General features: G+C 56.4%; 2 protein-coding genes across 3 annotated transcripts; one reads left to right on the top strand and one right to left on the bottom strand.

The window, feature by feature from the left end:
* Positions 1 to 4,923: 4,923 nt before the first annotated feature.
* On the bottom strand, positions 4,924 to 6,888 carry LOC123951766 (proline-rich protein 18-like). The gene is made up of 2 exons (XM_046020777.1): positions 6,577 to 6,888; positions 4,924 to 5,270 (listed from the first exon to the last, which is right to left on the bottom strand). Exons 1-2 carry the CDS (start codon positions 6,881 to 6,883, stop codon positions 5,176 to 5,178), a joined length of 402 nt encoding a protein of 133 aa, XP_045876733.1. The 5' UTR covers positions 6,884 to 6,888; the 3' UTR covers positions 4,924 to 5,175.
* Positions 6,889 to 7,085: 197 nt separating this feature from the next.
* ZYX (zyxin) lies at positions 7,086 to 16,058 on the top strand. 2 transcript variants are annotated; one of them, XM_046020775.1, is made up of 10 exons: positions 7,086 to 7,240; positions 7,374 to 7,599; positions 8,081 to 8,280; positions 8,431 to 8,523; positions 8,618 to 9,148; positions 13,185 to 13,305; positions 13,448 to 13,617; positions 13,784 to 13,962; positions 14,858 to 14,978; positions 15,492 to 16,058. In XM_046020775.1, the coding sequence occupies exons 2-10, from the start codon at positions 7,386 to 7,388 to the stop codon at positions 15,594 to 15,596; spliced, it is 1,734 nt and encodes a 577-aa protein (XP_045876731.1). In that variant the 5' UTR covers positions 7,086 to 7,240; positions 7,374 to 7,385; the 3' UTR covers positions 15,597 to 16,058. The 2 variants fall into 2 exon arrangements, with proteins under 2 accessions (XP_045876731.1, XP_045876732.1); XM_046020776.1 differs by having other exon boundaries at positions 7,095 to 7,240; positions 7,371 to 7,599.
* The last annotated feature ends 25 nt before the right edge of the window (positions 16,059 to 16,083 follow it).

Raw genomic sequence — 16,083 nt, 5'->3', positions numbered from 1 at the left:
TCGGAGGTGGGCAGGAGGGCAAGCATGTGGGGTGAGCTGGGCATGTCGGGCTTCTTACAGTGACAGACACATGGGGTTAAGGGGCTTAATGCAATCGAGCACAGGGAGGCCAGGTGGGGAGGGGAGGAGGAGCGGGGAGGAGGCGTCCTTTCGTCACTCCTACTGGAGGTGCGGAGGGGCCTGGAGAGGGGCTTCCTTGTTCGGAGAGCCGTGCCTCCCTATCCACATGTCCCACAAATGCTGTAATCCATCAAAGCCCATCTTAGGTCCTCGCAACTACTCACAAAGCGGTTTTTTCAGTCAATAGCAGCTTCATATTATTACCTGGAGCCAGATGACTTGTAAATGTGGATATTCGGGGGAGTTCTCTCTGCTGTGCTCTGGACCAGGACAGCCCACTGCCTTCTGTACACCGTCTCATTCTTGGCAAGTCCGGAGGAAAACACACAGTCTTCCTCCCAGACCTGCAGCTCTCAGCCCTGAGCACCACACTCTGGGTAGGTACCAGCCAGACGCCGTGCTGGGTCCGCGATGTCTCTTTCTCCTCAACACCCCCGTCCTATCCCCTCCCTGCCCAGGCATCAGATTCAAGCCATCCTTAGGTTCTGGCGATTATTTCTTCCCTAAACAGCCCTCAATCTATCCACTTTTGTGCTTCTCCACAAACACCCTCCTCCCACATGAGTCTGTCCATTGCTGTACCAGACCCTCCTGCTGTTCTCCACCTTGCCCCCAACGTGAGATTTTCAAAATTCCTGTCTTTTCACGCCATTCTTTTCAACCTGAAAGTCCGCAGTGGCGCCCCACGGCTCGCGGGACAAAGTGCGCTCCGCATCTCTGCCCCGCCCCTTCTCTACCTCTCCCGGGGCGCGCTTCCGCCTCGCCCTCCGCGGGCCCGGCCCCGCCCGCCTTCCCTCGGCTCACCCCGGCAGCGCGTGCCTGCAAGCCAGCGAGGGCTTCGCTCTTGCTCCTGCCTCGGCGTGGACTGCCTTTTCCCTCCCACTTTGCCTCCTTAACTCTTATCTTTCAGATCTCAGCGTGGCCATCCCTTCCTTAAGCTCCCGCACCAGATCGCATCTCCCTTGAGGCATCATATGTCTTTCGCTTGCGGTCCTAGTAACAGCTGCAGTTTTGCATTTACGATATTTGATTAATATTTATCTCCCCTAGTAGCCTCTCCAAGGGCGTGGCCCTTCGTGCGGGCTTGAGCTCCTTGCTCAATATTGCATCTCCAGCGCCTGACAAAGTTCTGCACACAGTAGGTACTCAATAAATCTTAAATGGATAAACGAACGATTCAGGATAATTTAAATTTTTTTTATTTATTTCTTATTTTTTTTATAAACATATAATGTATTTTTATCCCCAGGGGTACACGATTCAGGATAATTTAAAAGCCCTTAAGTACAGGCCTTTCTGATCTAGCGTGAGATTTCCATGGCTCGGGAACTCACTTTCAGGCTGCAAGTGCACACACGGGGTCCCGCTCTTCGGCGCGCGCTGTGCTAGGTCTGCTAGGCTCTGCTACTACAGAGATTACGGCAGGTTGGGGGGAATTGGGTGGGTTGCTTGTAGCCTAAGCGAGTCCTCTGCTAGCTTCTCACACTCTGGTACAAAGGCTTGTGTCTTGGCTTCCTGGAGAAGCGAGAGAAGAGAGCCTGTGGAGGAAGACATCTGTGTTCTGGGTGGATCCTGTCTTATCCTTCTAAGACTGGATGTCCGTTTGCCACGTGGGTGGCATCTCTAGATGGCAGGTAAATAAACCCAGGGGCAGGAAGGCGCGAGAGGAAGCTTGAACTAGCTCTGTGGCTTTGCTGGGGAGCGCCCACTTCCTTTGTGAGACTGGCCGGTGGGTTTCTTCATATTAGGCCCATCTTCTTAGAGGGAGTGGAGGTGGCAGGAACCACTGGAGAAACATCGGTAGTCCTCATCTCAAGCAGCTAGGTTATCTCTACAGTTAACCCCCTACTTCCCGAGGTGTTTACGCTCTAGAGCCACCTAATCTGCAATTTTCCATGGTGAACACAGGAGCTTTGAGGCCAGACCGTCTCTGATTTTGGCTTGCCTGGGTTCAGGGAGAAGGAAGGCAGCAGATGTCTCACTAGTGGCCGCCGCCTCCCGCCTTCATCCTCCCGTGCCAGGAACCTGCCTGTGCTGCTGTGGGAGGCCTGGGTGTCTTTTCCTGTCTGCCCTTCCCAGCTCCCTGGGCTGCTGACTCTCCGCCATCTGACCATCTGTCTTACTCTGCCCTCCATAACCACCATGCATTTCTGCCTTGCTGACACTTGCAGTGCCTTTGGGTGCCCATCTGGCTTAGACCTGGGGACGTATGGAGCCCTGACTTCTGCTGCTCATCTGACCTCTGTTCCCTGGATGACCTGTGCAGGCTCTGCTCATTGCTGCTTGGGACCTGGTGGTGGATGATCATCATGAGGTTTAAGGGCCAGAAGGCCACCCAGCTATTGTAAGCAGTGTGACCACACCAAGCAGCACTATGGGGTGGGTGAAAGCTTCTTTCCTAACCATAACATTTACCCTATTATACTAAAATATTCACGTAAGTGTTTTCTCCTCTTGATGGAGAGTTCCTTGAAGGCAAGAACTGGCTTTATCTTTATATCCAGAGTGCCTAGAATATAGAAGTTATTAGTAAATATTGGTTGAACCAAAGTGAGAGAGGGAAGAGAAAAGTACATTGAGGATGCTGTTTCAATATCAGCCTGTTGGGGCGACGCTGGAAGACAGGAGGACAAAGCGGGTATTTGTGGTTGTCAGTGCATCCTTTCCAGGGGGGTTGTGTTTGTGTGTGGGGGGGTGTGACTCCTGGGCGGGGCAGGACGCTCCTCTTCGTTGGCTTTGCCACCAAGCTTCCTGGGTCTTGTTTGGGTACTTCACCAGCCCCTACCCAGCCCTTACCCAGCCCCTGCCTGGTATCTGTCCTTCCAGCTATGAGTTTATTTTGTACCCACAAGAAATGCAAGTGGGACTAGGAGAGGAGTAAATATTGGAGGAAGGGGGAGGACTGCAGACCATGTGCTCCCGGTACTCAGTGCAAGGGAGCACTCCAACAGGAGGAAAGAGACCATGGCCTTGTCATTGCTCCTCTTTCTTTCTTTTCCTTTTTTAAAAAATTATAAAAGGAATGCATGTTCATGGAGAAAAAGACAATGGTTATAAAAGTCTTCTGCTTGCCCCCAGTTCCAAACCATAACACCAACCACTGTTAACAACTCTTTGAGAAGCCTCCTGGAAGTGTTCCATTATACAAAACTATATATTATACAAAAGTATAATATACAAAAAGGTTTCTTGTAGCCTAAGCATGTCCTCTGATAGCAGCTCACACTTGGGTATAAAGGCTTGTCGCTTGTATATATATATGAAATCTCCAAAGTGCCTACCTATATCTATATATCTATATCTCATCTCACAAATACAAAACATGAGTGTGTCTACAAATACAAAACATGCAGATGGACAGACAGACAGACAGGCACCAGGACTTCAATAAGGGATGGAGCTGGAGGCTGACCTGAAGAGGTTGTCGATGCAGCAGGCTGGGGCTCTTGAAGGGAAGAAATGAGGGACCGCAAGAGTGTAAGTGGAGGGCGGGGATGTCTTCAAATAATAACGTATTTGCATGGGAATTTTTCTCTCTTTTTTTGATGTTACAATTTTTTTTTCTTCTTTTTTCAGTTTTAGAGGTGAAGAAAATTCAACATCTGGTTGGCTTCAGTTTCCTTACCTGAAACATGGGGTAATAATGTACATTCCTCACAGGTTTATTGTGAGGATAAAATAGGGGTATATGTTTAAAGTGTTTAGTTTTGGGCCTTGCCGCACACATGAACCCTTACCTCCGTGTGCTCTTATCAGTGGCGGTGGTGATGTTACACGGTGGTGGTGTTATGGTGGTTGTAGTTTCTGCTGTTGTCTCAGCAGCCAGCGCCACGCCTGGAGCCCTGCTGACCGTCTGTCCATCGGCAGCCAGCACACAGAAAGAACTTCGGGATGACATCCGTGATTACATCCCTCTTTCATTTCTGAATTCATTGCCCTGTTCCCTTCTTCTTCTTCTTTTTTTTTCTTCCTTGACTGCCTCTAACTTCTTATTTATGTTGTGTGCCCTTGAAGCAAACTGTCTGAGACCTGGTGAATATTAATCCTCAGAGGTGTATAGGGATGTTTTCTGTGGCAAAAGGTCACGGCCAGTTTTCTCCTGTCCTCTCGCTCACCTGGCCCCAGGCTGTTGGAAATGATTTGGTGGAAACATCTGTACACTTGCTGCACTTTACACATATTACCCAAAAAAGCCCATTAGAACTGCTTACTTAAGAAAATACTTAAGAATCTGTAGGGCTTCTCTTATTCATTGTGTACGTTCTGATAGCCTTGACCCTGAAACTGTACTTAAGACATCTTGGCCTAGTGAATGTGTCCTTCTGAGATGCTCTGCAGTGTTTCTACACGTATTTAGGAAAGCTGGCTTAAAACTCTTGGGTTTAATATTCTGTATCGCAAATGCTCTTAGTTGTCAGTAAAACGAAGCCTGCCTACGCACTCTTCTATTCTTGATTTATAAATAGGTTCAGCTGCCTAACAATTAAACGTACTATATTTTGCACATGCATATTCCTTAGGGAGACATTTGGAGGGTAGATGGCTTTTACTCTTGCGATGCTATCTGGAAACCATCTTCCTAACTTTTTTCCCCAAGTGGGCATATAGTTGACTGTTGAACAACATGGGGGTTAGGGGACCTGACCCCTGTGCAGTCAAAAATCCACCAATAACTTTGGATTCCCCCAGACTTCACCAACAGACTGCTGTTGTCTGGAAGTAACATAAACAGACCATGAACACATATTTTATATGGTATATGTATTATATACTGTATTATAAAGGAAACTAAAGAAAAGAAAATGTTAACTAGATCTTAAGGAAGAGTAAATACATTTACAGTACTGTATTTCTCAAAAGACAAAATGAAATAACCCTGTGTATAAATAGACCTTCACAGTTCAAACCAATGCCGTTCAAGGGCCACCTGTCTTTTGAAGGGTTGGCAATGAGACTTTGGGTCCGCAAAGCCCAAGACACAATCTCCGACATGCACGGAAAATCTAGTATCAAATTTCCAGCAGATCTTCATAGGGACAGGCCCAGAACCTGCTCCTACGTGTCAGAGGAGATCTCCACTGCAGGCTTAGTATCATACATGGCCAGACATGCTTGTGACTGCGAGAAATCCCAGTGACGACAGCAGGACGCTAGAGAAAAGAAGAGTGGGGTCACAGAAGGAGATGAAAACGTAGTCACAGGTAGAATAAGTTCTTGGATGAGGTGGACGAAAGGAGCAGGGCTTTGTGTGTACCAAGGCCCATGAGAGGTCTGCCTGCCAACCTCCAAGGGGAACTGGTTCTAGGTTAATCCATCAGAATTTCCCTTCTGGCCAGAACTGGGGCTTGAAAATAATACTGAGCAATATATGGCATTTTCAGGTATGGAGTTTTATTTATTTTCCCATAACACTGCAATAAGGTTGGTGGATTGAAGATCACCCCCTCTTTTACAGAGAAAAATGAAGCAGAGAGAATAGACAGCTGCCGTTTATTTGGTGCTCTCGGGCTGGGTCTCTGAACCCTGACCTCATTCTGCTCTCTTGTATCCAGGGTTGCTTTACCTGATACCGGAGCGCAGGGGAATGAGCTCTCACATTACAGCCCTCCAGATACCTAGTTCTAGTCTTGACCCTGCAGCTTACTGGGTGGGACTTGGCCCCATCTCCTAAGTTCCCGGCCTGTTTTCTTGTGCGAATGTGAGGGCTGAGTCTGGAGGTCTCTAGAGCACAGCCCCGAGGCTCCCTGACTGTGGTCGAATGGCCCATTCCTAGGGCCAAGGACTGGAAGAGGATACTGAGTATGGTGCGCACAAGGACGCTGACTGCCTTAGATGGCAGTGAAGGCTGGCAGCACAGAATGAAAGAAAAGGAAGCACCCGCGGGTGATATATTGGCCCCACAGGCCGAAATGCCATATGTCTCCTACTTTGTAAGTAGTGATGTGTTGGAATTCAGGCAGCAATTTGGTAAATTTCCATGCTGAATTAAAAACAAAGAGAAAAAGCCTAGGTCTGGCCCTTTTCCGTAGCCAGGGGCCGAGGCCCAGGCCGTGGAATCCGGTCGGACCAGTGGGGGGCTCCACCGAACGCAGGCTCCGCTTGTCCCGGGGCGGCCTCGCGGCCCAAAGCCTCTCGGAAGGGTGGGTCACGGTGGGCCACGGTGGGCGCTGAAGTACTGTCGAAGCCTTGTTGCGGGGGTCCACCTCCGTCCTCCCCCGCCCCAAGTTAGCCCGCCGCCCTCGCCTCGGGGGCCCCCCATTCCCAGTCTCTCTCTCCCACGAAGCTTCACTGATCCGCCGGCTGGAGCGCGGGTGATGCGAATTCCCAGAAGCCTTAGGCGGCCACCCAAGATTTTAAGTTAGGATCCTCCAAGGACCCTCGAATTTCATGCTCACACCCCGCCTCGGGGGCACAGAAGGACCCGGGGGACGAGGGCAGGGAGAATCTCCCACTCACCATCCCCGTCTACCCTGCAGTCCTGCCAGTCTGGGCTGAGCCGGAGGGGACGGGGGACGTGGCTGGCGGCTGGGTAGGAGGTGGAGGAGCAGCCGGAGGTGGCGGGGGCAGGTAGCGGCAGGCCGAGAGAGGAGGGGGCTGGGCCCCGGCGGAGGCGCAGTCCGGCTGCTTCGCCACCCCCGGGGCAGCCGCTCGACCTCCGCCGGCTTCGCCGGGAGTGGGGACAGTGAGTCAGATCTCGGGCACCCGCGGGGTCGGGCGGGGGCGCTGGTGGTGGTGGAGGTGGTGGCGAGTCAGGAAATGACATCAGAGGCCTGTGCCTGGGGAGGGGAGGTCTCAGCCCAGCCGGGGCGGCGGGGGCGGCGGGACGGGGGCGGGAGGACCTTGGCAGAGACTCCCTCCCGGGGTCCGGCGCAGGGCCCCTTCCTGGGGGAGTTTCCTGCCGGGTCCGCCCTCCCAGCCTCTCCCCGCCTCTCCCCGCCCCCCTCTCCGGGCCGCTCCTTGTATGGTCTGAGCGCCGCTCTCTTCCCGCCCCCTCCCTCCCTCCCTCTTCCCTGCGTCCCTCCCCGCCCAGGCTGGAGGCTGCTCGGGACCCGGACGCAGAGTCGTGGGACCCGGCTGCGAGGCGGCCACCCGAGACGCGGCGCGCACGCTCCAGCCCGCGGTGAGGCGCGGGGAGCCGCCCGGCGGCAGCGCACAGGGAGGGGCGGGGGGAAGAGGGCGCCGCGGGGAGTCGGGCCGGCCGGGGGTCCTCGGGCCGGCCGGCGCCGCGTAACCTGGCCGCCTCCCCCCAGCAGCCCGGCTTGGCCATGGCGGCCCCCCGCCCGCCTCCCGCGATCTCCGTCTCGGTCTCGGTCTCGGCTCCGGCTTTTTACGCCCCACAGAAGAAGTTCGGCCCGGTGGTGGCCCCAAAGCCCAAAGTCAATCCTTTCCGGCCCGGGGACAGCGAGCCTCCTTCGGCCGCCGGGGTCCAGCGCGCGCAGATGGGCCGGGTGGGCGAGATCCCCCCGCCGCCCCCTGAAGGTATGCGGCTGGGCTTGGGGGCTTGAACCCCGACGGGTATGCGCCGGGCCGGGGGCAGTGGTTTCGGGAGTTTGGGGGGTCTGATTGGACGAAGGGGGCTGGGCGCAGCTCCCTGTCCCGAGCAGATGTTCTTACCTCATCGTGGAGCTTATGGCTGGGAGCCAGGGCTCCTGGGACCGTTCCAAGTCCCCGCCTGGGGGTGGGAGGCGGGAATGTGGGGCACGAATCTTCCCCTCTGGGTCCGTTTTCCCGAGTGTAACGGGAGCTGCATCACTCCACTGTCGAGTCCCCCGCCTTTACTGACCCAGTGCTCCCAGGGCGCCCTGCCTCTCCCTTTCCTTCCCGCAAGCTCTGGAGCCCCAGGAGAGTTCTTGGGTTAGGGGTGAGAGCTGTAGAAGGAGAGTAACTTGGGTAAGGGGTGGAGGGGTCGCCTGCAGACTGTCTTCTCACCTGACTGTCCTCTCTCTCTCTCCTACCTCAGACTTTCCCCTGCCACCTCCTCCTGTCCTTGGAGATGGCGACGACTCGGAGGGTGCTCTAGGAGGTGCCTTCCCACCTCCCCCTCCGCCTGTGGAGGAACCGTTTCCCTCTGAGGCTCTGGAGGAGGAGATCTTCCCTTCCCCTCCGCCTCCGGTGGAGGAAGAGGGAGGGCCTGAGGCTGCCATACCTCCCCCACCACAGGTATGGGGGCTTGGGAGGGGTGGCTACAGTGGGACACCCCCGAGGGGGAGGAGAGGCGAGTCCTTACCTCTGACCTCTGCACCTCTGGCCTGATGGGGGTGAGGTGGGAATGGAGACCTGGGATCCCTGCTCTGACCCCTTACCCTCTAGACCAGGGAGAAGGTGAGCAGTATTGATTTGGAGATTGACTCTCTCTCCTCGCTGCTGGATGACATGACCAGGAATGATCCCTTCAAAGCCCGGGTAATGGATGGGAGAGGAAGAAAGGCAGGGCAGGGAGGAAAGGCGCCCGCCCCTCTCACTGAGCTGCTTTTCCCTTCCCTCCCGTTCCTTGCAGGTATCGTCTGGATATGTACCCCCACCAGTCGCCACTCCATTCATTCCCAAGTCCAGTACGAAGCCTGCAGCTGGGGGCACAGCACCCCTGCCTCCTTGGAAGTCCCCTGCTAGCTCCCAGCCTCTGCCCCAGGCCCAGGCACAGGCTAAGCCTCCCAGTCAGACCCAGTTCCACGTGCAGCCCCAAGCCAAGCCTCAGGTCCAGCTCCACGTGCAGCCCCAGCCCCAGGCGCACTCCCAGCCTGTACCTTTGACTAACACCCAGCCTCGAGGACCCCCAGCCCCGTCTCCAGCCCCTAAGTTTTCCCCGGTCCCTCCCAAGTTTACTCCTGTGGCTTCCAAGTTCAGCCCTGGAGCCCCAGGTGGACCCGGGTCACAGCCCAGTCAGAAGTTGGGGTCCCCTGAACCTCCCTCTTCCAGTAGCACAGGCTCCCCTCAGCCCCCCAGCTTCACCTATGCTCAGCAGAAGGAGAAGCCCAGAGTGCAGGAGAAACAGCATCCGGTGCCCCCATCGGCTCAAAACCAAAATCAGGTGAGGATGAGTGGGAAGACCAGGCTGAGAGCAGGGAGCTGGGGAGGGGGCTAAGTCAGGAGCCAGAGAATGAGGGCAGAGGTGGCTTCGGAGAGGGAGGTGGACATGGAAACAGTGGGATAGGACTTTTGAGCCTCTGAAGTTGGCCTGGTGGGTCAGTGGTAAGAGAAGGTTCTCCGGAGGGTCTGGGTCTGGGTGGGGCCTTAAGGTGGACTTTCCCTTGCACCCTGCCCCCTAGAATGTTAAATGGAGGGATGAGATCATCACCGGTCCAATCTTGCTTCTTTCCCCTTTTTGGATTCTCGAGTTAATCTCTCTGCTGCTCTGAACCACTCTCAGTGCCCCGGGGCCCATCTGATGATAAGAGTCACAGTGTCAGTAAACACTGGCTGAGCCAGCGTCCTCTGAGTGCCAGGCACTGTGCTCTTGCTCTGGAGGGAAGAGATCTCTCGAAGAGGTGAATTCTGAGTGAGTCAGACGGGCCTGGGATAGAATTCCCAGCTCACAAGACCCTAGGCAAGTTAGGTGAACTTTGGCCTTCGGTTTCCCCACCGTAACCCTACACAGAGGTTCTGAAGATTAGGTGAGCTAACTCATAGAAAGGCCTGGGATCTCTATCTAGCTCTTGAATGCTAAGCGTAGGAAAGTGATCATTCCTGTCTGACCATTTTTGCCTTCTGGTGCAGGGGGCAAGATCTGAGTTGAGGGGACCCTGCCGGTCACATGGTCCTACAAACTGTCATGTTAGTCGATGGCACGAATGTGTTAGTGGGCGGGCACAATGGAAGGGATGCAGGTGCCTGTGAGTTTTACAGAATCTGCCATTACAGGAGCTCCAGACAGGCAACAACATGAGAGCCTGCAGGTTAGGAAAGGTGTGACAGGCCTAGTGTACCTTGAAGGGTTGGTGGGACTTGAGGTACCCGAGAGGAGAGGGAAGGGCATTTGAGTGGGAACGGCATGAGCAAGACTCAAGGGCACAGGGATGCCAGGGTGTTTGGAGAAGAGAAAGTAGTTCCTGTGGCAGTAATGCAGAGCTGGACTTACAGAGATAGGTAAGTGGGGGCTTGAGGGAGGAGGAAGTAAGACAACACACCAAGGGAGCCTGTGAGTCCTGGAGAGTCGGTACTGGGTTTTGAGGAGTCATGTGGCTGGGTTGGAGGGCTGGTGACAGCTGTGCTTTTGGAAGCTTTGGGGGAAATTTTTCCAGCACAAGCATGGGCTAGAGGTAGGAGGTCCGTGATGCATGGGAGTTCACTCCTGGGCGACCGTGGTAGTGTTAGTTGCAGTGAAAAATAAAGCCCAGATACAAGAACTGTTAAAAAGGAAGAGCCTCCAGGCTTGGTAACCGATAGGCGGGTGGAAGAGGAGGGGTGTGTTGGGGAATGACGGTATTGCTGACAAAATAGAGAACTCCAGAAGGGGAAATGGTTTGGACGGGAAGAGGAGGGGCCCAGCTGTCAGCATGTTGAGCAACAGGTTCCAGGAGGACTTGGTCTCAGCTGGAACTGTCATCTAGTTAGAAATGGAGGACTGGGTTTCAGGAGAGGGCTTTGAACTTGAGGAGTGTGTGATGATACCAGAGCAGCAGGGGCTGCTGAGGGGCCCAGGGCATGCTGAGAGGAGGAGCTGAGGGTCTAGCAGTTAGAACCTTGGGTGATGCTCAGGCTGACCAGGTGGGAGGGGAAAGATGGGCAGCAGGAGGGTCCCAAGTCGGGGCGGGGTCTCAAGACAGTGTGATGGCGGAGGAGTTCCTCGGCGGGGGTTTGAGGTGGACGAGGACTAAGGTCAGAGATTTGGCCATTCTGAAGTCATAGATGACTTTGTTGTGGCCCTTTGGTGCCCTGTGTTGGGGACAGAGTGAAAGGAGGTGAGTCAGTAGGTGGTGAGAAATGGAGCTGCCAGAGTAGCCTGCCCCCAGGTTGGCAGGGAGGTGAAGCGGCAGGGAAGAGCGCGCGTGTGAGAACCAGGAGGAAGAAGCTGTTGGAAGAGGGGTTCGTGATGCTTGCAAGCCGGGGCTGCTGCTGGCATGGCCTCCTGGAGGGGAACATGGTGCCACCGCCCCAGGCGTTCCCAGAGAGCAAGGGCAGTGTGGCCACCGTGTTTTCTGGGAGAGGAGGAACGAGCAGGGAGCTGGAGCTGGCTGGCTTCCATCTTCTCAGTCATGTAGGAGGTGAGGTCATCGGTGAGCGAGGGGGCGACGCAGTCGGGGGCTCTAGGAGATGGAAAGGTTTGGAACAGCTGCTGTGGGGAAGGCGACTGGGAATCGGCAGGAGCCAAATACCAGACAGCCCCCCTGGGGCTGAGGCTGGAGGGCACAGAGGGCGCTGCAGTGTTTTGTGAACTCACTCTGCAGTGTTCAGGGATCTCTCCACCTACTTTCTGCAGCTGGGAGGCAGAAGCAGGAAGCGGGCAGTGGCATGAGCCAGGGTTGAGATGGGGCGGGCTAAGCCAGCCATGGTGGCTAAGGGTGGCACGAGTAGCTGCGAGGGCCTGTTGAAATAGATGGTTCAGGGACCAGACCTGGGGGAGGGAAGCTGGGAGGTTTTGATGCACAACACACCTGGGGACGGTCAGGAAGCAGAGGAACCTTTTCTGAGTCGGTGCATTCAGTAGGTACGGAGGGGGAGGGAGAGAGGAAGGTGATTGTTGGGAGGTCAACACCAGGGTCTTGGAGGAAGATTTACCTGAGACGGGTGAATCTCGGGTCCGAAGTGTTCGCAGTGGAAGGTGCCTGAGACGGAAGGACATTTGGAGCTGTTGGAGTGGAAGAGCTAGGGGTCCGACCGTGGATGTTGCGGCTGGCAGGCAGAGAGGGAAAACTGGCTGGATGGAGCGGGTCTCGAAGGCGTGTGCATACCCATGGGGAGCCGATGTGTATGAAGAGCTCATACTTAAAAGAATGGGATGGACACCTCAGGTGGCCCCAGAGAGCAAGGGCTGGCTGGGTGCTCTTCCTCTGTCCCCAAGATGCTAGGAAGGGGAGACTGGGAGAAGAGACGGGGAGGCTTATACTGGGGAAGGGGCTTCCAGGGGCCACAGTCACGGAAGGGCAGGAGGCGGTAGGAGTCTGTTGGGGCAAGGGCTAGGAGCTGGAGCCTTCATGAAGCCCTGCTTCCCCAGGCTGATGGTAGCTCTGGATGCACACGAGTGTGAGTATGGGGGAACCAGGGCTGAGAGGGAGCTGGGAGGCTTTGAGGTTCCAGGCGTTACAGGAACGAAGGCATTGGCAGGTAGAACATTCGGTGGTTGGGGCCTCAGTCCTGGGTGTGCTTATCCAGTATAGAGAAAACCAACCCAGTGTTTCTGTTGGAGTGTCATAGAAATGCTGGTGCAGGCCACACAGCCCCTGGCATGGCTCAGGGTGACTGGCGGTGCCCCCCTAACCTAACTGGCACCCCCACCCCCGTCTCCAGCTCTCTCGGGATGCCATTAATAGAAGGGTAGGCAGCTCTAGCGAATGGCCCTCTGAGGTCTACAGGGAAGGGTTTGGGGTCAGGTATTCCTGGACCCCTGCTTGGGGAGCTGGGGGCTGGGCTCCAAAAGGTGGCTCTGGGGGTTTAACTTGTGATTCCCGCCTGTGTTGCATCCTCACGCTGACAGGGGCTGCTCGGCAGCAGGCGGGCCGGGTAGGTGTGTGTGCACCTGGGTGCACACGCCATCACGTGCCAACCTCTCCTGTGGGGGGGCCATGTCTGAGCATGCTCCGTGGACTTGACGCGTGGCCTGGTGTGTCGGGTGCTTCAGTAACCTCAGCTGCTGTGTGTGCGTGGCCTCTGTCTGCTCAGTTGTTCTGGCCTGTCCGTCACTGCCCGGGGGGGTTTGGGCAAAGTGGGCGGAAGGGTCATCCCCTTCCCCTTGATCTTGTGGTGCGGGGGGTCAGGGAGGGAGGATGAGCAGCTTTCTGAGTCAAACCTGAGTGTCTGGGAGATGGGAGGGGAGTTAGTCTGTCTTGGAAGAAGGTGAATAAGCTGGCTGGGGAAAGTTCTTAGAGGGTGGCCCTCGGGAGAGTATGAAGAGAGTGTTGGCGTTTCAGGGACGCTCCCCTGGGGCCCCAGGACCTCTGACTTTGAAGGAGGTGGAGGAGCTGGAGCAGCTGACCCAGCAGCTGATGCATGACATGGAGCACCCTCAGAGGCAGAACGTGGCTGTCAACGGTGAGCTCCCTGGCGAGCCGTTGGGACCTCGCCCCTGGCCTTGCAGTGCTGGCCAGCACCTGGGCTCTGCTCCCTGTTGGGGTGGCCGGACCCTCGCGCGCTCCTTTCTCCTCTTTACTTCTGTCCTCTCCGGCCTTCCCAGAGTCCTGTGGCCGGTGTCGTCAGCCGCTGGCACGCACACAGCCCGCGGTCCGGGCACTGGGGCAGCTGTTCCATATCACCTGCTTCACCTGCCACCAATGTGAGCAGCAGCTTCAAGGACAGCAGTTCTACAGCCTGGAGGGGGCGCCCTACTGCGAGGGCTGCTACACTGTGAGTCCGGGTTGGGGCTGAGTGGGTTGGGGCTGAGTGGGTTGGGGCTGAGCGGTGCTGCCTGGAGCCTCTGCCAGCGGGTAGGGGGCAGTGCAGGGCCGATGTGCCCTGGCAGCTGGTTTTTGGGTGCCAGTTCCTTGCCAATGCCCTACTGTTGCCTCCTTAGGACACTCTGGAGAAGTGCAACACGTGTGGGCAGCCCATCACTGACCGCATGCTGAGGGCCACGGGCAAAGCCTACCACCCGCAGTGCTTCACCTGTGTGGTCTGCGCCTGCCCCCTGGAAGGCACCTCCTTCATTGTGGACCAGGCCAACCGGCCCCACTGTGTACCTGACTACCACAAGTGAGGACCCACCTCCTGTCTCCTGGGCTCTTCTCTGAGGTTGTCTGAGAGTTAGGCTGCCCTCCCAAGTCCAAGACCACTCCAAACCGTTGGCTTCACTTTCTGGTCCCACATTCTGTCCAATAGCAGGAGCCCCATTTGTCTGGATGTAGCTGTCCAGGGGTCTCAGAACTTGGTAGCAAGTCCCACTCCGGTAGGGCCCCCTTGGCCTTTGGTTCACTGAGGCTTCCTTTGGGTGTGGTCTTATGTTCAACCATGTGTGCTGGAATGACTTCATTTCACACACAGGCTGGGCTCTGAAAGTTCTTTTGGAGATCAGCTTTTTGGAGTTCTGGTGTTCTCCTAGAAACACTGTTTACAAGGTGGCTACTTTCCTAGGTCCTCAGCAGAATCCCACAGTGTATCTCAAGGTCGGTGCGAGAAATTTGCAGTCTCATTCCCACCTCTGCCAGTGTTTGAGGTGTACTTTTTCAGAATTCCACCTGAGGGTGTCCAGAACTTCACATCCCTCCTTCCACCCACCCCACCAGTGGGGCGGAGACACCTGCATGGCAGGGGAGGCTAGGGTCCCGGGTCCAGGCATGGGGGCTGGAGCAGGGCACCTTTGGCTGTGGTCTGTACCACCAGGTAAAGACCTCGTGGCCGAGGTTCCTGGAGTGGATGGGCCCTTGGGACGGTGGGGGAAAGGCAGTAAATTCCCCTTGATAAGGGCCTGTTGAAGGTGGCTTGTCTTAGGACTTCCCTGTTGAGCTTCCTCTGCCTAGGGGTGTGGGCCTAGATGTCTGCCCCATTGCCGTGCAACCAGCATGTCATCTCCTTCCCTGCACTTCGATGGATAGCCCTGGGTACCCTGTGCCCCCATTCTGACTCCTGCCCTACTTTTGGACCCCTCCAGGCAATACGCCCCCAGGTGCTCTGTCTGCGAAGGACCCATCATGCCTGAGCCTGGCCGCGAGGAGACCGTGCGAGTGGTGGCTCTGGATAAGAACTTCCACATGAAGTGCTACAAGTGTGAGGTTGGCTGTGCCTCCGGCCCCCTGGGCTGGGTGGTGGTGGGGGCCATGCCCGAGCCTGCCCCACCCAGTGCTCCTGTCCCTGTGCAAGATGAGGGGGAGGGCTGTGGGGTCCCTGAGTTTGGATAAACCAGAAAGGACGTGACCAGTGGGAGGTAAGGGGCTTGTGCTTTGCTACAGTGGAGGGGGAGGGGGAGGGGGTGGGGGAGGGGGCTGTGCCGGGTGGAGTTAAAGGAGGCAGAGAAGGGAGCTGAGGCAGGTGGGAGCCGTGAGGTCCCCGTCTTTTATTGGGTGGGCGCTTTGGAAGCAGCTCCACCCACACTGCCTGCCTTGGGTGCGAGGGGTCTAGGGGACAAGAGTGGCAGCAGAGGTGAGGCTAGGAGTGGGGGTGCGTGTGGTTGGGGACATAGGAAGTGACCCAGATATCAGTCAAGCCATGAGGCATTTGGTCTTCCTACTTTAAAGTAGGGGGGCACAGCGGCCTTCCAGCAGCGGGCTCTTCTTCCTGTCTCCCAGGACTGTGGGAAAGCGCTGTCCATCGAGGCGGATGACAATGGCTGCTTCCCCCTGGATGGCCATGTGCTCTGCCGGAAGTGCCACACTGCCAGAGCCCAGACCTGAGCAGGGGATGGGCGAGTCCCTTCCCCATCAGCGTCCCACCCACACTGAGACCACCCTGCCCCCACGCCCCCAGTTATTTTTTTGATGTCCAGCCCCTCCTTCCACACCGACCCCCACCCCAGGATCCCAGGCACCCTGTCCGGGGGGGCCCCCAGCAGGGCCTAGGGTTGCAGAGTCCCAGCTCCAGGTTTCCAGCACACCCCACCCCGCAGGGACCACGCACCATCCTCCAGGTGTACCCCACCTGTGGGGGCACCAGGCTGAGCGCTGCTGCTTTCACTGCTGCACCGATGCCCTCGGCTGGCGCCCGAACAGCTGCGTCCTCTGCTTGCTGAGGCCAGGAGATGCCCTGACTCCAGGAGGCTGGACTGGGCCAGGTGGACCGGCCTGGACATTCCCACCCACCCCCATGCTGCCAGGTTGTGGCTACAGCTACAAATAAAAAACCCTGTTTTTCCAGAATTCTTAGGAGTCAACTCTTCTGTGC

This window comes from Meles meles, chromosome 10, assembly GCF_922984935.1.
Source record: "Meles meles chromosome 10, mMelMel3.1 paternal haplotype, whole genome shotgun sequence".
Classification (NCBI taxonomy): Eukaryota; Metazoa; Chordata; class Mammalia; order Carnivora; family Mustelidae; genus Meles; species Meles meles.
The sequence above is the reverse complement of the archived record's forward strand: the minus strand, read 5'-3'. Positions and strand labels throughout refer to the sequence as shown.